Source organism: Symphalangus syndactylus, chromosome 3 (genome assembly GCF_028878055.3).
Source record: "Symphalangus syndactylus isolate Jambi chromosome 3, NHGRI_mSymSyn1-v2.1_pri, whole genome shotgun sequence".
Classification (NCBI taxonomy): Eukaryota; Metazoa; Chordata; class Mammalia; order Primates; family Hylobatidae; genus Symphalangus; species Symphalangus syndactylus.
Window position 1 is genome coordinate 47,619,099 of NC_072425.2, and position 22,691 is coordinate 47,641,789.

The 22,691-nt window shown below is 36.7% G+C and overlaps 1 protein-coding gene across 1 annotated transcript in view; it reads left to right on the forward strand.

Moving 5' to 3' along the window:
- The window catches only part of LOC129479141 (ankyrin repeat domain-containing protein 18B-like), an 80,862-nt gene that overhangs the window by 17,551 nt on the left and 40,620 nt on the right, over positions 1-22,691 (forward strand). Inside the window, 6 exon segments of the mRNA XM_055271763.2 lie at positions 1,797-1,867; positions 6,822-7,613; positions 7,616-7,744; positions 9,329-9,478; positions 14,717-14,829; positions 17,041-17,170. Coding sequence (XP_055127738.1) covers positions 1,797-1,867; positions 6,822-7,613; positions 7,616-7,744; positions 9,329-9,478; positions 14,717-14,829; positions 17,041-17,170 — 1,385 coding nt within the window.

Here is a 22,691-nt window from a genome sequence, read left to right on the forward strand (position 1 = left end):
GATAAAATAAAATGATAGAGCTCCAGTCTATTCATTTGAAAATATTGGTGTTGCCGGGGATGGTGGCTCCTGCCTGTAATCTCATCAGTGTTGGAGGATGAGATAGAAGCCTCCCTTGAGGCTTGGAGGTCCAGCAACCTGGGCAACATCGCCAGACCCCATGACTATTTTTTCAAAAACTGTAGCTGGGTGTGGTGTTCTGCACCTGTGATCCCAGCTACTTGGGAGGCTGAAGCAGGAGCATTACTTGAGCCTAGAAGTTTGAGCCTGCAGTTAGCTATGATAGCAACATTACACTGTAGCCTGGGTGGCAGAGTGAGGCCCCATCTCTAAGAAAAATCAAGTCAAATAAGATAAGATACAATAAAATAAAATGTTGGTCTTTTTCTTGCAATTATGCTTTTCTAATTTGTTTTGCTTTTTTAAAAAATTTAAGAAGCGACAGTAATAGTTGGTTTATATAAGGCTTTCAGAAACTGGCTTCATCTCCATCTGCAGCCCTTTCTCTGTCTGCCCCTTCTTCTGGCATTACCGAGCTGCTGGTGATGCCCCGTCACCATCCTTCTCATGTAGATAAATACATACGCTCTGGGAGTCTTCTTTCCCTGTCTTGCCACTGCCTGGCATGTGTTATCGTTCCTGCCCTCTGTCTCTTTTAGTCTGGTGAACCTCACTGTCTAAGTCTCAGCTCAGGCATGGTCTCTAGAAAAGCCACCCCTGACAGCTTTTATTCTCATTCTTTAAACCCCAATGCCTACCACTTAGCAGGAACTCAATAAATATTTAGTAAAATAAAGACTGTTTATACAAAGATGATTGCTACAGTCTAGCAACAAAGGGAATAGACATACAAAGAGCTGATGTGCAGCTCAGATGGTGAAGTGACACTAGAAAAATTCAAAAAGTACTAAGAGAGCCCCAAGGGAGGAGACATCTGTGTATGTGAAGAAAGATAGCCAGATTCAGGGAGGACTTCACATAGCATTTTGAGCCTTTTTTCCTTTTTTCTTTTTCTGTTTTTGGAAACGAGTTCTTGCTCTGTCACCCAGGGTGGAGTGCAATGGCATGATCGAGACTCACTGCAAACTGAAACTCCTGGGCTTAAGGGATCCTCTTGCCTCAACCTCTTGAGTAGCTGGGACACACACCACCATGCCTGGCAAATTTTCTATAGAGTCAGGGTTTCACTATGGTCTCCAGGCTGGTCCTAAACTCCTGGCTTCAAGCAGTTATCCCACCTGGGCCTTCCAAAGTGCTGGGATTACAGGTGTAAGCTACTGTGCCCAGCCTGAATTCTGAGTCTTAAAACACAAAAATAAATTTGTCAGAATAGTACAGGAAAATATTTCAGATGTAAAAAACAGGGTGTACACTATAAAGATATAACGGTAACAAAAATTTTGCAAATTATTAGTAAACAACTTACTTAGCATGTGGTTAAAAAGATACTATTATCAAGTAGAGAATAGTAAAGTATTACTTTATATGTTTTTACTGTATTTTTAAATTTTGTTTTGTTTCCAGCAGTTTTTTTTTTTTTTATTGGGTGGAATAATTTTTGGGTGACCCTGAGACTTTTGCATGGCTTGAACCTGCTGATATCTAGTGTCTCCCCAAGTGGCTTGTTAAAGTTTTAGATAATTAGAAGTGTTTCTTAAAATGTAAATATTCCAGTAAGCATTAAGCTTCATTTAAACTCTCAATTTATAAAAGTATATGTTGTTTTGTATCAATTTTTATAAAGATGATAGTCTTTAAGTCATTCATTTTATCTAAGCATATGGATTTGTCAGCAGAACACGACTTAAAAGTGGCTTCACAGGAAAAGCAAGAAAGGCTTGAAAGAAGTGAAAATAAACAGCCACAGGTATGTAACAATTTAAATTTCTGGCTTAACATTGGTTTGTTTGTTTTTCTTTAATAACATAGCATAGTCCAAATGAAGTGACCTTTTAGACTATCCTTTTAGAATCCAACAGGGCATAATTTCATATTGAATTTTAAAACATTTTAGCCTGTTATAAAATTTAAAATATTCTTATAGTCTGTAGTAACTCATAGCTATCTGTACCCTTGGAATTGAGGCCAGAAATTTCCAGAGCTCTCTTTGCTCTTTTATTTTTATAACCTTCTTCATGATAAAGAAGGTAACATCAAAAGTTGAGTTGTATTACTAAGCAAGAGAAATTATGAACAATTGAACAGTGATGGCCACTGAGTTCACCTCATGTTAAAGGAGTCATTATTCCCAGTGGTTCAAACTTTGCAGTTTTATGTTGCTGGTCATCAGTGCTGAGGTCAAAGACTTCGTCTTTTTTTTGGTTTCTGGTTGCCTTCAGTGTCTATGTTCAGGGAGAGGATGGGGTCATAAAAGCAACCCAACTGCCTATTGAGAGAATTATGTCTTCCAGAATGGGACTTTGGTGTCAGGGTACAAACAATAACTTTCTTGTTTTAACATAAATAGAAAATGCTATTAAAATTTTTAACCCACTGTCACTAGTGGAGCTTAGAATATATTAGACCTGGATATACGCAGATAACCTATCTAGATAACACTATCATATTACAGTGTAACATTTGAAGTAGAATCTAAAAATTTTCTTCTCTTTCTGATAGGTATTCATTTTGGCTTCTAATAATTTAGCATTTGCCTACTCTTTAGTTAATCCTCAGAAATATGAATTCACTGTAGGGGTTCACTATTTAGGGTATGCTAAGGTAAAAGTCTTTTCAAGAGAGAAAGCCTTTAGAATACTACATATCATCTGTGAACCCATTTCTGTCAGATTTAATTGATAATGAATTAAGTTTACTCCAAACAAACAGTGAGAGTTAAGCTTCCTGGTTCACGTTTTTCTCCTATATTAAGCCAAGGCAAATTATTTTTTACTTGTTAGTTATAACCCAGTAACTTAGGGGTAGTAAAACATAGATTAAGTTTCACAGTTCAATTTTAATTATTTTCTATTTTTTCTTTGTTCATTCTTAATTTAGAATAAAATTAATTTTTTTTTTTTTGAGACGGAGTCTCAATCTGTTGCCCAGGCTGGAGTGCAGTGGCGCAATCTTGGCTCACTGCAAGCTCTGCCTCCCGGATTCACGCCATTCTCCTTCCTCAGCCTCTCCAAGTAGCTGGGACTACAGGAGCCCGCCACTGCGCCAGGCTAATTTTTTGTATTTTTAGTAGAGACGGGATTTCACCGTGGTCTAGATCTCCTGACCTCATGATCCGCCCGCCTCGGCCTCCCAAAGTGCTGGGATTACAGGCTTGAGCCACCGTGCCCGGCCAATAAAATTAATTTTAAAACATGCACCCTGTCAGAAAAGACATCTGAGAAACAAAAGAAGCAAATTAATTTTCCACTTTTGCACCTGCAAAAAAATGCCTCAAGAACCAGAACTAAGAATTGTAATAAAGAGGATATATCTATATATTCAGGACTTCCTTTAAAATTCATTACAATGTCGGGCGCGGTGGCTCACACCTGTAATCCTAGCACTTTGGGAGGCCGAGGTGGGTGGATCACCTGAGGTCGGGAGTTCAAGAGCAGCCTGACCAACATGGAGAAACCCCATCTCTACTAAAAATACAAAATTATCCAGGTGTGGTGGTGCATGCCTGTAATCCCAGCTACTCAGGAGACTGAGGCAGGAGAATTGCTTGAACCTGGGAGGCAGAAGTTGTGTTGAGCCAAGATCATGCCATCGCACTCCAGCTGGGCAACAAGAGTGAAAGTCCATCTCAAAAAAAAAAAAGAATTCGTTACAAAAAAGTTCAACTGAAGATTGGTGAAAGTTTCGAAAAATGCAAAATTACTGTTTGTCCTGAGGAAGAGCTCTTACATTGTAACTCTAAAGAGGGACAAACTTAAAAGGGAGTGCCCCGTAATCTGATGAATTATATCCCTGATGGTGAGGAAGCAGATGCACCTGGACTGTCTAACTATAGTATTCCAGGCATTGCCTGAACAGAAGGAGCCCATCTCACTCAGGTCTTGTCGTTGTATTTATACTCTGGGTCCCTCAAATACACTTGCCAGTCATCTTCTAAGCTTTATTCAAATGAAAATAAATCAGACTATAAAAATTATAACAAACCAGACAGGTAGCCTGTTTCTCACAGAGATGAAGAAGATAGAGAATTGTTGTAATGATACAGAAATTGAAAAATTAAGGAACCCAGTAGTTATGGTTGAAATGAAAGAAGACCAAGAGTTTAATCTGCAAATACAAGAAAATATAACCCAAAATACCACAGATTGGAAATTAGACATTAGACATTGGCCTCAGTCTAGAGATCCAAAAAGTCTTTTTGATTTGTGGTTTGCTCACTCCAAAGAATAGAAGCATGTGACATGGATAGAAAGCTGCAGTATTTCTGCTGTTACAGACACTTACAAAAACTAAGAACCAATACAGCGCTTGTTCCACAAGCCATATAGAACTTAGAAGCTCTTCTAAAGCTTAGAAGGGGTCTGGCAAGTGTGTTTCAGGGACCCACATATGACAGTCCCACTGCTAATATCTATAAAAGCATGAAACCTGAATTAGAAAATGTGAGTTATTCTCCACCATATAGTGACAGAACATCAGCAGCATAGCTAGAAGAAGACTTACAGCAAGATATGCAAAGACTTAAGAATGAGATGGGCTTGTTACAAGTAGAGTTCCTGGCTTTGAAGAAAAAAAGTTCAACTATAAAAAGAAAGAGGTTCCCTTGCTGCTTCTCTTATATTATAAGTTATCTGATTCGTTCTGGTTTTCTACTCAAGAAAATCTCATGTGTATAGTTACAGTGGGGTTATCTAAATGTGTAATTATGTGTCAAAGTAGATTAGTGCTGCTATCTAAATGACGGTTCTGGAAAACATTCTCATATTTTTGCTCATTCATCAACCTAAGTCTCACTGTGAGTCTTCCAGGTGGCATATGGGCTGGGAAAATTATTTAGCCATATACCATGTGACCTTCTGAACCAGATAAGCATAAAGGAAATTGCTAAAGAAATAATGTCTAGATTCTTTTTTCTATATTCATTTAAAGATGAATTACATTTATTTAAATGAGAAAATGGTAATACAATGGGAGGGAAGCAATGACTGAGAAGAGACATGAAAATATATCTGACTTTGAGAGTTGCAACAAATATTCCCAGCCAAAGAAGTCTGTTTAATGTGCTTTCATGCATGCAAGTTTATCTGTTTGACTCAAACTGTTTAAACTTATACTTCCATCATGGCCACTTTAAATATTTTTGGAAACAAATATATATACTTTCACATATTTAAGAAAATCACCACTCTCCAATGTTTCTGTTGAATCAGACTTTTACATGATGTTGTTTAATAAACTATGGTAGGTTTGGGCATGTATGATTTTATCATATAAGTAGCATAACTCCTCAGCCAAAAATTTAGCATTTGGCTCTATAGTAGAAGGCTGAGTTCTGTATATTTTGTTCTAAAGATGGACAAAAATCTAGAGATTTTCCTCTTTCAAAGTAAAAGCAGATGAGGCCCCCCACCACCCTCTGAGCCATTAAATTGCTTTGCCAAAGTCACACTTTTAATTTATTTGACAAATTTGATGTATTTATCTGGTAATTTATGTAATTCAGCAATATGTAATTGTATCTTCCCTTTTGGTGCCATGAAATACTAGGTAATGCCACCTTAGGAGCTTTGGATGAGTTACTTAATATTTCTTGGTTTTACTTCCATTATCAAGTAGATAATGGGGCTAGAGTGGACAACTATACTGTATGTCTTCCAGCTATAAACTTTTGTGGTAATTGAATGTAAACTTGAGGAACATCTCATTTTCCAGGATTCTGCACTAGCAACTCAGCAGTTTCACTCGGCTCCTTGTGTTGTGGCAAATTTTGGTTCCTCTATTTCAGTGAGTGCCTTCACTTTTTTGGTATCCCAGGATCCAAAGGAAAAAATAAGCTTAGTGCAGAAAAGGGAAAGCTTCTTTTCTGTTTCTGAAGCCCCACAAGGTCACATCCTCTCCATCTGGCTATTCCATGGAGAATCCAGGTGACAAAGGCAGAAGACACATTTTATGCCTGTGTCTTTTTGTTTCTCTGTTTTTGTGTTGATATATTTACACCACAGAAGTAACCGTGATCTGATGGAGAACTAGAAGTAGAGTCAGAAGCCCTGAGGAAAATCCTGCAGCTTGCTTATATTTTTAACCTCTCTTTTTTAAGGATTGTGATAACTAAATAAGTTCGTCAATGTATGTATGTAGAAGTGCTCAGTTCAATGTCTAGATTTATGATGTAGTAAATGTAATTCTTACAACTGACTAAAAAATGTTGGGTCAAATCGCAATAGAATATGATCAGGGAAACAGAACTTTTAAAACTTTGAGAGATTTTATCTGTCCAAATAGACGTGGAGGTAAAGCTCTTACTATAGGGTGGTGTCTGGGTTAGATATCAGAGTATAAATGCAATTTTCTTTTTCCAAGATTTTAGTTTAGTCGAATTTTTTAACAACTTTACGCTTTGAGTTTGTTGTAATTCAGAGAAAGGCTTTTCCAATTCTGATATTCTTAAAAATTCTCTAGAGTGTGTGTGCGTGCGTGTGTGTGTGTGTATTTTATGGATTCATTGACTTCAAATAAATTTTTGAACTTTTTGAAATGTATGTTCTCTGAGGTTTAAGGTTTTGCTTCAACTTTTTCTCCAGTTGGATATCCACTTACAGCAACTTTTAGTTGCATGAATGTACAGGTTGTTCTTTCACTTCAGAAATAACCATCATATGTTATTTTATTGCGTGCTAGCTAAACATTTCTTTTGTTTTATTTAGGATTCTCAAAGTTATGGAAAAAAGAAGGATGTGATGCATGGAAATTATATGTTGAAGAGAGACATTGCCATGCTCAAAGAGGAATTATATGCAATAAAAAATGACAGTCTCAGAAAGGAAAAAGAATATATTCATGAAATTAAAAGTATTACAGAAATAAATGCTAACTTTGAAAAGAGTGTAAGACTCCATGAAGAAATGATAACAAAAACAATGGCCCAGTATTCACAAGAGCTCAATGATCTGAAAGCTGAGAATTCAAGGCTGAATTCAAAATTGGAGAAGGAAAAACACAACGAACAAAGACTAGAAGCTGAAGTCGAATCCCTCCATTCTAGCCTGGCCACTGCTATAAATGAGCACAATGAAATTTTGGAAAGAAAAGACCTAGAACTAGTTTCACGGAGAGCAGATGATATTTCTGAACAAGAAAAAATGGGCGCTAATATTTCTCAATTAACAGATAAGAATGAGTTGTTTACTAAACAACTTTCTAAAGCTCAGGTGAAGTTCAGTACCTTAAAAGCTAAGCTCCATGAGACAAGAGATGCTCTCAGGGAAAAGACATTGGCTTTAGAAAGTGTGCAGCTGGACCTAAAGCAAGCGCAGCATCAAATAAAGGAAATGAAACAGATGCATCCAAATGAGGAAGCTAAGGAGAGTCAATCCACTGGAAAGCAGAACTCTTTAGAGGACAGAATACGTCAAGAAGAACTCAAAAATCTCTTGCTTGAACAACAACTAGGGGATGCTCATAAGGAAGGCAATAATAAATAGATAGTCATTAATATCCAAGGAGGCTCTGTTTTGTGAATGGGAAGGAATATCTCCTTCTAGAAGAAAAAAATACGGAATTAATGAATGAATGTAATTATTTAAAAGAAAAACTGTTTCAGTATGAAAAGGAAGAAGAAGAAGGAGAGGTAAGTATGAAGAAAACTATAACCTTCTGGAAAGAAAATTTAAAATTTCATTCTGGCTATATGTTGAGCCTAGTTCAATATAAAAACAAATAGATGAAAATGTGTTTACTATATTGTATAACTCCATTTACATGAATCATCCAGGAAATACAGGTATAGGGACAGAAAGAAGATTAACGTTTGTGTAGGCCTGGGGCTGGAAGTGGGTCATGACTGCTAATGGGCATGAGGGATTGTTCTGGAGTGATGAAAATGTTCTAAAGTTGAAATGTAGAGATGGTTGCATGACACAGTAAATTTACTAAAAATCTTTGAACTGTTTGTTAAAACAGATAAATTCTATAAATCATATTTCAACAAAGCTGTTTTAATAAAAATCATATTTCAACGAAGCTGTTTTAATAAACCAAAAAAACTGTTTACTGTATCAGCTTGGAAACATATTTTGTTTCTAGGAAATAAAAGGTGGAGCTGACAGATGCTTTCCTTTGAGTAAAGATATTATGTCACCTATGAAATTTTAGTAGATACAGAGCATTGTTGATAAGGTATGTAGTCTTATACTACTGAAATAATAAATGTAATGTCTTTATGTTGCCACATTTTAAGACCATAATGAAGCGGGTAAGTGGAAATGCTTGTACCTGAAATGTGTATTTTGAAATTAAGATTCAATTAAGTAAGCCGCTTTGACACTTAATTCTAGATTTCCCAGATGAACTGAAGTGTGTTGCTGTGTCTTGTGACGCTTTTCCTTCAGTGGCTCTCTCTTTTATGTATTTTAGTTGGTATAACTTTGTTTTGATTCATACCAATGTGACTTAAGTCTGAAAATATGTCAGTCTCACATTATGTATTTTTCTGATCACTTAGTATTTTAAAGACTTCTACTTGTTATAAAATCACAATTTGGAATAAATGTGGTAAATTTTAGCAAAAAAATATTTGACGTAATGTTTCCACTGGTAGGTATTTATAATTTGCTGTGAATATTTTTATGAATAATTAACTCATAATTTACATTTTAAGTCTCAATGACTATCATTTGGATATAACTCTTTCCAGTACAAAGATACTTGTAGCTGTCTGTGATTTATGAGTTTGACATTGAATCCCCATTTTCAGACTAATGAAGGGTGGCAGAGTTCACGGAGAGTGGGATTGAAGTTTGTATGGGACAGAGTTGTAGGAGCTGAGGTCAGGGAGGGAGGTAGAGGCCATGTTACCTAGGGCCTTGAAGGCCGTTGGAATTTTACTTTTATTCTGAGATAGGAATCTGTAGGAAGGATTTCAACAGGCGACTGAATATGTGAGGAACTCAGGTTGAGTTGAGGGTCTAAGGTGAATGAATAGCGGGCTGAATCAATCTGTCATGTAAGAGAATACCAATTTGGCAGGAAGATAACACCTTCTATGTCCCTCACTGAATTCAGTAATAAAGAAGAAAATGTACATATAAGGGAAAGAAAGTGAATCTGTGTGTGTGGTAATAATTTTCAAAGTATGTATGCTAGAGTTAAATATTATTAACATAATTTAATAATAAGGCACTTTATAAAATTGGTAACAAAAATATTTTGTCAGGTGATTGTGAGACAACTTCAAGAAGAACTGGCTGATCACCTTAAAAAATTTTCAATGTCAGAGTCTCCACTGGAAGTTACATCACATTGTCATATTAATTTGGATGAGACACGGACTTCAAAGAAGAAATTATTTCAAGTAGAAAGTCAAGTATGTATGGAATTTAACATGTAGACAGTTAATCTGTAGCTGGTTGAATAATATAAAGTGTTTTAGGATACTAATTTCAGTGGACAGCTTGATTTTGTATTTTCATTATAATTGATCATTACCATTTTATTATCTTTATAACGTACTTCTTCAACTCTGGCTCCTGTTCTGCCATTTTGAAAAATAGTTGCATATGTTTTCTCTTACAGTATCTACTCTTGGGAAAGTTGAGAATGATACATCATTCCTCACAGAAAATTGACTTTTTTCCTGTTAAACAGTATTTTTAGATAATTTCCTTAATGCCTTGGTGAGGCAAGCCAGATTAAGTCAGAAGAGAATGTTTAATGGAATATTCCAGAAAGTTGTCTTATTTCTTCACTTTTGTGAATGGACACCGAAGCTGTGCCTCTTCCTTTCATGGATTCTAGGTTAACTTGTACAGAAAGGCCATCATACTGTTCTTTGAAATGCACACATTTTAGGTTAATTTACAAACGACTTGAAAAGTTAGACATTGCCTTCATCTTCCTTTCATTTAAAATATACTGTAATGGTGTAGAAATACTCAGATCTAATAGAGTATGTACGTCCAAAATAGAGAGCTCAGAAAATTATCTGGATCCTACCATGGGATTTTAAAAACAGTTTCACTGAGAGATAATTCACATGTCAGACAGTTCAACCATTTAAAATGTACAACTCAGTGTCTGTTAGTATATTCACAGTGTTGTGTGGTCATCAGCACAATCAATGCTAGAACATTTTCACCACTCTGAAAAGCAACCCTACATCTCTTAGCCGTGACTGCAACCCCACTCCATGTCTCTCCACCTACCCCAGTTGTAGGCAACCACCATCCACTTTTGTCTCCATAGGTTTGCATGATCTGCATATTTTATATACATAGAGTCATACAATATGAAGTCCTTTCTGACTGGCTCTTTCACTTAGCAGAATTTTTTCAGAATTTTATCCATGTTGTAGCACATATCAGTAGTCTATTCCTTCTTATTGTCAAATAATAGTCTATTTCATGGCTATACCAGTTTCCCATTCGTTCATCAGCTGATGGACCTTTAGGTTGTTTCCACTTTTTGGCTATTATGGAAACACCTGTTGCAAACATTCATTTACAGGTTATTGTATGGACATATGTTTTTATTTCCTGCATTGGACTTTATCCTCAGAGTTAATTGGGCAGATGTCAGCACCAGTTTTACCCATGCTGTCCTTCCTGCCTTCTCAGTTCCTGCTCATCTAGCCTCATTCATTCAGACCTGGCAGGCAATTTCCTCTTCATGAAGCTTTCTCTGACTGTTCTCTCACTGACCTTACATCTAAGCACTTGTTGCCCAGTCTGCAGAACAACTTAGCCCTTAATTTGACATGGCTTTTAATTTTTAATGGAAGATAATTTTGTCTTAACATAAATTTGCTTAAAGGGCAAATAATATATGACATGCATGTCACCTATCCTTATATAAATTGAAAATATTTTAGCTTGGCAGCTTTCAGCATAGAACAAAATATACCATACCAACGATTTCTTCTTTAAGACATTAACACGGTAAATCATTTATTCTAAGTGTATTTTTAGCAATTAAATATGAAATTAAAACCAATTAGTCTAATAGAGGAGAATTGTTCAATCAAATGCTCGGGTTTTTCTCAATATGAAAAAAGAATCTAAATTTGCCTTCCTTCACTACGTAGCCAAAACTGTATTTCTGGATGGTTGCCAGTTTGTCAGCTGAACAGTTCTGGCTGCAGCTTGTCTGATGAAGGATAGCACAGCCCCTTAATCCGTGTGCTCAGCAGAGTACTCGTGAAGGCAGTGCCACAGCAACAGCTGCTGGGAGGGGATTCAGAAGACTTGATTTAGCAATAGAGTCCAGGGTTTTCAGCTCCGTGGCTCAGCCTGTCTCTGCTGGTCATGTCGGTTATGTACTACTCAATCCAGGAGGTGCTGTTTACATTGTAGTACATACATGACTGTTGCCCACTGAGTCACACAGAGAGAAAAGTAAGCTATAAATTATACGCTCCCCATTTGCTGCCACTTTCAGTGGTGTAAAGAATGATTCAGTGCAGCTATAGGAGACCACTTCCATTAGAATGCCACCTGCCTAGCACATACAATGGTCAAGATATAAAAAACAGTAAAAATTATCATGCTAATAGCAAATATTGTCTGTAGCTCACTATGTACATGTACTCTTCTAAGTGCTTCTAAGCAAATCTTATGTGTAGCTCACCATGCACTACATACTCTTCTAAGTGCTTCATGTCAGTCCCTGGTTTAATCTTCCCAACATCCCAGTGAAGTAGATGGTATTATTCTCTCCATTTCATAGATACAGAACCAGAGACACAGAAAATTAATTTGCTCAAGGTCACACAGCTAGTATCTGGTAGATCTGGGATTCAGACCCAGGCCTTCTGGCTTCTGTGTAGAACTGCCTCTCAAACCATTCCATGGAACACCTGGTTGGTGACGTGGCTCATGCCAGTAATTCTAGCACTTGGGGAAGCTGAGGCAAGAACAGTGCTTGAGCCCAGGAATTTGAGACCAGCCAGAGCAATATAAATGAGACCCTGACTCTACCAAAAAAAAAAAAATTAAACAGTTAGCTGAGGGATGGTGGTGCATGCCTGTAATCCCAGCTACATTGGAGGCTGTGGTAGGAGGGTCACTTGAGCTCGGAATATCAAGGCTGCAGTGAGCAGTGATCAAGCCACTGCACTCCAGCCTGGGTAACAGAGCAAGACAGTGTCTCATAAATAAAATGTTTTCTATAGATTCCCACAGAATTGAGTTAGACATCAGGCATAGAATTATTAGCCACTTTGATGTCTGCCTTGGGAGTAAAACATGTAATAAGGGCAGCTTTAAACCATCTCAATCAATAGCCTCTAACTTCTCCAGAGGTTCTTATTTCATGAATTCCTAAGCAGGAGACTACCTGGATTAAGACATTTGGTGGACACCATTCTGAGATGAAGAATCTCGATTGGGAAGAAGGGAGATCTCTACTTGACTGGAGCTTCCCAATGACATAGTTGAGTGTCCCCCAAAAGAAACTTTAGAACAAGATGTTTATCATGCCATATCTCTGTGGAAAAGGAAATTCTTTAAAAGAAAACAAAGGCAAACAATTGATAATCTGTTTCTCATGGGAAAATTTTCATTATAAAAGAAAAAAAGGGCTGGGCACCATGGCTCACACCTGTAATCCCAACACTTTGGGAGGCTGAGGTGGGTGGATTACCTGAGGTCAGAAGTACAAGAAGAGTCTGGCCAACATGGCGAAACCCTGTCTCTACTAAAAATATAAAAATTAGCTGGTGGTGTGCAACTGTAGCCCCAGCTACTTGGGAGGCTGAGGCAGGAGAATCACTTGAACCCAGGAGGTGGAAGTTGCAGTGAGCTGACGTGGCACCACTGCACTCTAGCCTGGATGACAGAGTGTGGCTCCATCTCAAAAAAAAAAAAAAAAAAAAAAAGAAAAAGAAAAAACGGACAAAGTATACTGATCCAAAAAAGAAGAAAGAAAGAGAGAGAGAGGGGGGAGAGAGAGAGAGAGAGGAAGAAAGGAAGACCGAAAGAAAGAAAAAAGAAAGAAGAAAGAAAGAAAAAGAAAAGAAAGAAAAAGGAAGGAAGGAAGGACAGACGGACAAAGTATACCGGTGAATATCCTAAGGGTGAGACAGCCCCCTTCAAGATTAGAAAATAACACTGTACTCAAAGTAACATCCATTAAGAATCAACATAAAATAGACAAGATTCACTATCTACAAAAGTAATCTGCACCAAGTAGCAATGTATGAGTGTGTGGTTGAGAATATCATCTATAATATGTGTACTAGAGGGAAGAGGCCTCAGTAAAAAGGTCAGAGCTGGAAATTTATATTAGGGAATCCGGGTTAACGTTTTGAGATTTTAGGAGTTCTGAGAGAATTTAAAAAGAGGAGTAGCAGCTGGGCATAGTGGCTCACGCCTGTAATTCCAGTGCTTTGGGAGGCCGAGGAGGGCAGATCATGAGGTAAGGAGCTCAATACCAGCCTGGCCAACATCATGAAACACCATCTGTACTAAAAATACAAACAATTAGCTGGGTGAGGTGGTGGGCACCTGTAATCCCAGCTACTTGGGAGGCTGAGACAGGATAATTGCTTGAACCCAGGAGGTAGAGGTTGCAGTGAGTGGAGATCACACTGTTGCAGAATCAGGAGGACCAGAGAGAGACCTTGGGGTGTATACAGGAGGATGTCTTTATCGAGTGTACTCAGACCCAGTGGACTCAACATCTGACAAACTGGGCCCAGAACAAAGACAGCACTTGACTTTTATATACACTTCAAAAACGGGGTGGGCTAGCTTGAAGCGGGCTTACAGTTACAGTGGTGTGAAAGCATGAATACAGAGGCAGAACAATTAAATTGTGACAGGTTCATAACTTAGGATTACACATGACCTTTGCCAAGCAACCCAGATGTCTGTTATCTAGGTTTTTGCTCTAAAGAGCCTTGCACTGGTTTACCTCAAGTTTCAATATAAAAACACAATAAGTGATGAAAAATAGATCTCTGGATGAGACCCTGTGTCATAGAGTCCAATGGAAGGGGAAAAACAGGATAATAGAAAAGCCACAAAAAGTAGACAAAAGTTATTATTTGTTTATTATAGAAAAAATAAACTTTGTTTAAAGAGAAATGGTTAAGAGACAGGGAAAAACTGAAACCTACAGGTGAATACTTACAGAGAATGACAGTATTTAGCTCAGCCTGAAGATAGATGCGGATCAAAAATGTAATGGGAACTAGATAAGAGTTTTCTAAAAATCATCTTAGTAAGATGTAATTTAACTTGGAATATCTTAAACTATTAATGACAATGTTTCTAGAGCATCTTTAAAAACTAAAATGTAAATATAACTACTCTTAATTTATCTTACTAACCCTTAGTATTTTATGTGTAAAAATTCTCATTTTTAACAAACATTTTTGGCAGTTTAAATTTCAGAAAAGATAATGATGAAAGTGTGAATCTTTTTTAGCTGTTTTAAGAAAATGACTAGTTTTGAAATCTGTCATTATTGGCATCAGGTTTATAAAATGCACTTTATACAACTGCCTAAATACATATTATTCATCAACTTATGAGAAATAATATTTTTAAGATAGAAGAGGGTCTCTAGATTTTACAAAAATAATTTTAAATACTTTTTTTTCAAGCCTGAAGAAAAACATGAAGAATTCAGAAAACTTTTTGAGTTAATATCATCACTGGACTATAATGTGGATCAAATAAGAAAGAAAAATCATGAATTAGAAGAAGAGGCAACTGGGTATGGTTTTCATACTGTAGAACATTTTAACCATTTAGTAATTGATTTAACTCTAACTTTACTTGACTAAAACCTTGATACAAATTCATTTTATGTCTGCATTTTCATAATTAAATGAATTCTATTTTAAAATGTATTTCAGAAACTCACAACACAACTTTATAGGCATGTGAGCGGGAGTCCATGACCCTTGGACTTTTTTGAGGGAATTATTAAAAAAATCAAATTTCAGTATAAAAACACAATAAGTGATGAAAAATAGATCTCTGGATGAGACCATGTGTCATAGAGTCCAATGGAAGGGGAGAAACAGGGGGTGGGAGTCAGCTGAGCTGCTGGGGCAAGGTTGGGATGAAAAATTTATATTAAAAATATGTGAAAAAAGAAACAACACAATCTGAAATTTTTTTGAATGCCAAAACATTACACTTATTTTTATTTATTTATTTATTTATTCATATTTTGAGACAGAGTCTGGCTCTGTCACCCAGGCTGGAGTGCAATGACACGATCTCAGCTCACTGCAACCTCTGCCTCCTGGGTTCAAGTGATTCTCTTGCCTCAGCCTCCTGAGTAGCTGTGATTACAGGTGTGCCCCACCCTGCCTGGCTAATTTTTGTATTTTTAGTAGAGATGGGGTTTCACTATGTTGGTCAGGCTGGTCTCAAACTCCTGACTTCATGATCCACCCACCTCGGCCTCCCAAAGTTGTCATGAGCCACTGCGCTTAGCAACGTATTATTTAATGGTTTTGAAAACAATAATGACAACGCTTTGGACATGTAATGTCAAGTGCACTCTTCATTATCTAGTTTGAACTTTTATTTCTGAAGACATTTTTGCTGTATTTGGTCATCTTTTCTTCTTTTTGTAATATTCTTCTCTGCTGCATTCAATTTTTTTAAAGACCTATTTGTGTCCTTCTTTAACATCAAAATTTATCTTGATATATAGCTTGTATTTTGTTTCTGCTGCTTTCTTTTTCTTTTAGATATAAAACATATCATGGAAATTTACTCATTTTACATGGGTACCTCCATTGTATACATGAAGTATACATCTTATTAAACTTCTGTTTTACAGAAATAAATTTTATATAAAAAGTATACCCCCAAGAAAAAGAGTAAAATGAGCATTCATGTTTTGATCACAGATTTAAAAAAAAAATGGAATGTGTCTTTGAAGCCCTAAACACAGCTACTTTTCTATGTATTTACTGAGCATTTAAGTTGGTTTTCTGATTCTAATCAACATTTTTCTGTCATTGCCTTTCTCTGCATGGTTTTGTATCTTTCATTTTGTCGACCTTATGTCAGTAAAGATCTCTAGATCTCTTCTTCAAAGTCTTTAAATCATCACATATCTATCTCCACCTTTCCTTTTTTCTAAAACTGCCTGTTTTCTTTTTCTCCTCAATTCAGACATTAAAGATGTTTTCTTCTCTTTTTCTACATTGAATAATGTCCTTGTGCTTTTTGTGTGTACTTTTTTTTCTTCTTATAGACTGTGGTCAACAAATATCAAAATGTATTTTTGTGTCTTTTTCAAACATATATGTATTTTACTTTTTTTTAATCCTGGTTACTCATCTCTCGGTTATGCCTTATATTTACTAATATGTTATTTTATCTTAGCATACCAAAATGGATATGAATAGTTTAGTTATAAAAAACTGTATGGTTAGGCCAGGTGTGGTGGCTCATGCCTGTAATCCCAGCAATTTGGGAGGCCAAGGCAGGTAGATCATTTGAGGTCAGGAGTTCAAAACCAGCCTGACCAACATGGTGAACCCCATCTCTACTAAAAATACAAAATTAGCCAGCCATGGTGGCACATGCCTGTAATCCCAGCTACTTGGGAGGCGGAGATAGGAGAATCACTTGAACTCAGGAAGCAAAAGTTGCAGTGAGCCGTGATCACGCCATCACACTTCAGCCTGAGCAACAAGAGTGAAATTCCATCTCAAAAAAAAAAAAAAAAAACTGTATGGCTATATCACTTTACCTGCTATATGTACCATAAAATTGTTCTTCATATTATTTATCTAAGATTATAATTTCATATAGAATGCTTTCAAACTATGTTCAGTTGAAACTGAGGGGACCATAGTTTATAGATTTGTTTCTTTGATATGCCATAATATCTGTTTAAACAATTATTAAATATTTACTCTTAAAAATACTTGACTTACTAGTTCTTACATTTCTGCAGATATAAGAAATGCCTAGAAATGGCAATAAATATGTTAAATGTATTTGGAAATGAAGACTTCAGTTGCCATGGAGACTTAAATACAGATCAACTGAAAATGGATATTCTGTTTAAGAAGCTAAAACAGAAGGTAATTTAAAAAAATAATTATTTTATCTTAAGGTCTAGATTACATGTGCGAGAGGTGCAGGTTTGTTACATAGGTAAATGTGTGCTATGATGGTTTGCAGCACCTATCAATCCATCACTTAGGTATTAAGCCCCATAGACATTAGCTATTAATCTTGATGCTCTCCCTCCTGACCCCAACAAGCCCCAGTGTTTGTTGTTCCCCTCCCCGAGTCCATGTGTTCTCATCATTCAGCTCCCACTTATAAGTGAGAAGATGCAGTGTTTGGTTTTTTGTTCCTGCATTAGTTTGCTGAGGATAACAGCTTCGAGTTCATCCATGTCCCTGCAAAAAGCATGATCTCATTCATTTGTATGGCTCCATAGTATTCCATGATGTATATACACCACATTTTTTTGTCCTATCATTGATGGACATCTGGGTTGATTCCATGTCTTTGCTATTGTGAATAGCTGCAATGAACATACAAATACATGTATCTTTATAATACAATAATTTATATTTAAATATAAGGTAATTTTAAATCAGTTTGGGGATTAAAATTATGTAATTTGGAGAAATATTAATGATGGATAAACCCAAATTCAGCCAAAATACATTTAAGGAGGTTGATTCTGAGCCAGTATGGTGACTGTGGCCCTGAATTACCCAATCTCAAGAGCTCTTGAGAATGTTTCATGAGACAGTCACATTACAGTTTGGTTTTGTACATTTCCAGCAGACAGAGTTGTAGGGAAAATCATAAATCAATATGAGGAAGGCATACATTGGCTGAGCCTAAAAGTGGGACATCAAAAAGGAGGGGCTAACAAGTCATAGGTGGGTATTAAGGATTCTTTAGGTGACAATTGATAAAGAAAATCTGTTGTCTAAAACTGGAAATAGGTATAAAGGAAGGCCTTAATTAAGATAAGGTCATTATGGAGGTTAAGGTTCTTATTATGTAGATGAAGCCTCCTAGCTGGCAGCCCTCAGAGAAAATAGAGGGTAAATATATCTTTTCAGACTTTAAATGCATCAGGATCTTAGTTAATCTTCTCTAGATCTGGGAAGACCTAGAAGGGGAGAGATTGGGCTACGTTAATGAAGACTTCTTACAGATAAAATTTCCCCCATAGAAGACAGCTTTGTACGGCCATTTCGATCTCTTGGCCCTGCAACAGCCATTTCAAAATATGTCAAAAACTATATATTTGGAGGTAAAATACTTTGATTTTTTTCAGCTTCTTCTCTCTGTGATGCTGTAACAGAATCAGGTTAGAAAGTAAGTCACATTCTAAGAGTTAATAAAACCCATCTGATGAGATTTGATTGTTTGAAGGGTGTGATTCCCAGACCCTTTAGATAGAAATTGGGGCAAAAGAATACAAGGTCTTGCTCCTCAATATAAATCTCTCAGTGCTTTAAGCAGTGAAATATTATTCATTTAATTTTACAGACTTGATACTAATAAAAAGGATACTTTAAAAAATATATATGTATATATTTTTCTATACAAAAGACATGCTGTTGATTATCTTATGTTTTGAACCCTGGACAGTGATCTGAAACCAAGCAGCGCATGTCTCCAGATCACTAGTACCTAATAAATTTCGGGGTGTAACAGGTTTATTGAGAAATAATTAACACACCATGCAATTCACTCATTTAAAATATACAAGTCATTGAATTTTAGTATTTTCAGAGAGTTATGTAATCATCATTACAATCAATTTTAGAACATTTTCATCACCCTAAAAACAAACCCTACATCATTTAGCTATCTTCACTAGTTTTCCCTTCCTCCCTCAGCCCTAGGGAACCACTCACCTTCTTTGTATAGATTTGCCTATAAGCCTCTGAAATAAAAAGCAAGTGGGACTGGCTTATTTCACTTAACATAATTTTTCATGCTGCATCTGTGCTGTAGCAGGTATTGATGCAGGGCTTTTGCTACTTAGTTCAGCTAAATCTGGGTTCTTCTCTCATGACCAGGAAAAATTAGCCATGTGGACACATTGAAGGGTGAGAAGGATGGAATTTATTAAGTGAAAGGGAAGCACTCAGCAAAGAGAGGGGTCCTGCAAACAGATTTCCACCTCACAATTGAATACCTGCACACATTAGCTGAAGAGGACAGGCTCCTCCTCTGCATAAGGCGTGAATTCTTGGTGGCTCCACCCCAACCCCCCAGTGCATGTGGGCCTCCAGTCTGCTGCTGGCATGTCCAGGCAAGCCCCTGGACATGGTTCTTTTATCTGCACCAGATGTTTTATCTGGTGTAGACACTTGTGGGCCTGGAGATTCTCCAGGGACACTTCCATATCTGCCTAGGCATTTTGCTGTCTCCTGCTTCTATCAGTATCAGTACTTAATTTCTTCTTATTGCTGAGTAATATCCCATTGTATGGATGCTTCAAACATTTTATGTAACCATTCATGAGGTGATGGACCTTTGGGTTCTTTCCACTTTTTGATTCTTATTAATAATGCTGCTATAGGCCAGGCATGGTGGCTCACAGCTGTAATCCCAGCACTTTGGGAGGCCGAGGCAGGTGGATCATGAGGTCAGGAGTTCAAGAGCATCCTGGCCAACATGGTGAAACCCTGTCTCTACTAAAAATACAAAAATTAGCTGGGCATGGTGGTGCATGCCTATAATCCCAGCTACTCAGGAGACTGAGGCAGGAGAATTGCTTGAACCTGGACCCAGGAGGCAGAGGTTGCAGTGAGCTGAGATCATGCCACTGCACTCCAGCCTGGGCTACAGAACAAGACTCTGTCTCAAAATAATAATAATAATAATGCTGCTGTAAACATTTATGTATGAGTTTTTGTGCTTGCCTATGTTTTTACTTTTCTGGAGTATATACTTATGACTGGAATTTCTGGGTTATATGGTGACTTCATGCTTAACCTTTTGAGGAGCTGCCAGTTTGTTTTCCAAAGTGGCTGCACCATTTTACATCCCCAGCAGCATTGGATAAGGGCTTTAATTTCTTTACATTTTTCCTAACACTTATTTTCTTTTTTTATTGAACAAAGATTTCATCCTGTGGTGTGAAGTGATACCACAAGGTGGTTTTGATTTACATTTTCCTAATGACTAATTACATTAAGCATCTATTAATATGCTTATTATCCATATTTATATCTTCACAAAGATTTATACCAATGTTTTCTTCTGAGAGTTTTATAGTTTTAGCTGTTACAGTTAACTGTTTTATTTTGAGTTAATTTTTAAATATGGTATTAGGTGAGAGTCCAACTTTATAATTTTTTTTTTGCACATGGATACCCAGTTGTTCCAATAGTATTTATTGAAAAGACTATGCTTTTCCCATTCTGTTTTTTTGTTAACCTTGTATGAAATCAATTGACTGTAAATGTGCAGGTTTATTTTTAGATTATCAATTCTTAGTTTATGTCTATTCTTATACCAGGACCAAATCAAATTTAATGAGAAAATTTTTTCAATCATGTTGCATATTACCAGTTGTCTTATGTCATAATAAAAATTAAATGTAGTAGAATATCTTTAACTTCACCTTTTGTGTCTCAAAGGAATCTGTGGCCAGCGTATACCTTACTTACTCTAAGACATGATGGGAAGTCAGGCTTACAAGACACACTATTTCCTTTTTTTCTCCATTCAAACCTTTAGTCTCTTATCCAGTGCCTCCCTCTATAGTTTCATTTTCAGTAAATTTTGGTCACAGAATCTGCTGACATAGTCTACTATTTAGTGCCTTATGTCTTACTAACTCATTATAATTCATAGAATCATCCATAGATGTTTACCATCCAGGAAGGAGAAGTTTAAGTCTCAGCTGCCAGCTTTCCTCAGTGGAAATCAAGTGAAGTCATCATCTTTCAGTTCGCAGATCCTCTTTCCACCTGGCAGCTGGTTCTCTTGGGTAGCACTGTGGCTAATCCTTTTCTTGGTGCAGATCTTGCATTCTCAGAAACCACAGTTTCTGTGTCAACCTCCTTTTACTGAAACAGAGATGCACAGCTCTGCTTTCTAGCTCAGTAGAGGATTCTTGGAATAAAAATTTAACTCATTCCAAGAAAAAGTTTTAGGAGTGCAGCACTTAAAAATCAGGTAATATTCAGGCAATTTATCAGAGACACACAGTAGATTAGTATTTTGACTTTCAAAATTTCAGAGCCAAGTTGTGTGCTATAGAGAAGCATTGTGGTATAATATAGAGATGGGATGGTCTTAACTTCTCCATACAAACAAACGTGAAGTAAGGTAAAGGAGAAATTGCATTTGATGTCTTAACACTCAAAGTATGCTATGTTTATTTTACTTCTGTGAAGAGTAAAAGTCATTCCATAATTTTCTCCTTATTTCCTCATTGAGAAAAAGGAAAATGAAAATCGAATACAGATTGATTAATAAATACTCAAAGCTTCTTCTTTTAGAATTTTCATTAATTGAAATCAGGTAAATGTCTGATTTTGGTTATGTAACCAAGTATTTCCAGTTGTTTTTCAAATCATATGTCTTCTTGCTTTGCAGTCTTATTTCCTAACTTGTGGGGAAATTGTAAGGAGACACCCTTGCCTTATTATCAGAGTTCATAATTGAAGGGGGTTTTAGGAGAAGTTCCTCCTTAGCAGCTTACATCTCTCTCCTGGTTATCTGCTGCTTCTCAATAATGTTTGTCATCAATAAATTAACCTCAACATTTATTAGATCCTACTTTAAAGGAGACTCTTTTCTGCTACATAAGTTATGTTTCCTGTTGTCTCTTTTTAAAACTTATTTTTCTAACAATTACCCAGAGTTTTGTGGCTTAAAAGAAAAACATTTATTTTGTTCATGAACCTGTGGTTTGGAAAAAGATTGGTCAGGACAGCTTGCCTCTGCTCCCCTCAGCTTCCCTAGGAAGTTGGAGAAATTGAATCATCTGAAGCTTTGCTCACCCATGTGTTTGATGGTTGATGCTGGCCATTGGCTGGAACCTTGTCTGGGGCAGGCAGCATGAACACTGACACTGGCTCTCCCAGGCTGTCTTTGTGGACTGATCTCTCTCACAATCTGGGGGCTGAGTTCGAAGGGACAGCAGTCTGAGAGAGGGAAGCCACATGGTATCCCTTTTACTGCATTTTATTCATTTGGAGAAGGCCATCAGTAAGGATGGCCCATATTCTATTCTTTTAATGGGGTGAATATAGATTCTCTTTTGTTTTAATTGACATGTATATACATAATTATGGGCTATAGAGTGACATTTTGATACATTTATATAGTGCATAATGATCAAGCTAACTAGCATATTTACTACTTCTTACTACAACCATTTTTCATTTTTTTGAATTGTGAACATTCAAAATCTTCTAGCTTTTTAAAAATATTCAATAAATCATAGTTAACCATATTCACCCTACAATGCCACAGAACATCAGAACTCATTCCTCTTATCTAACTGTAATTCTGTATCCATTAACCAGACTCCCTTCCCCTACTTCTATGAGCTTTTTTATTATTAAGAGACAGGGTCTTGCTAGTGTAGTCTGGGCTCTGGGCAAC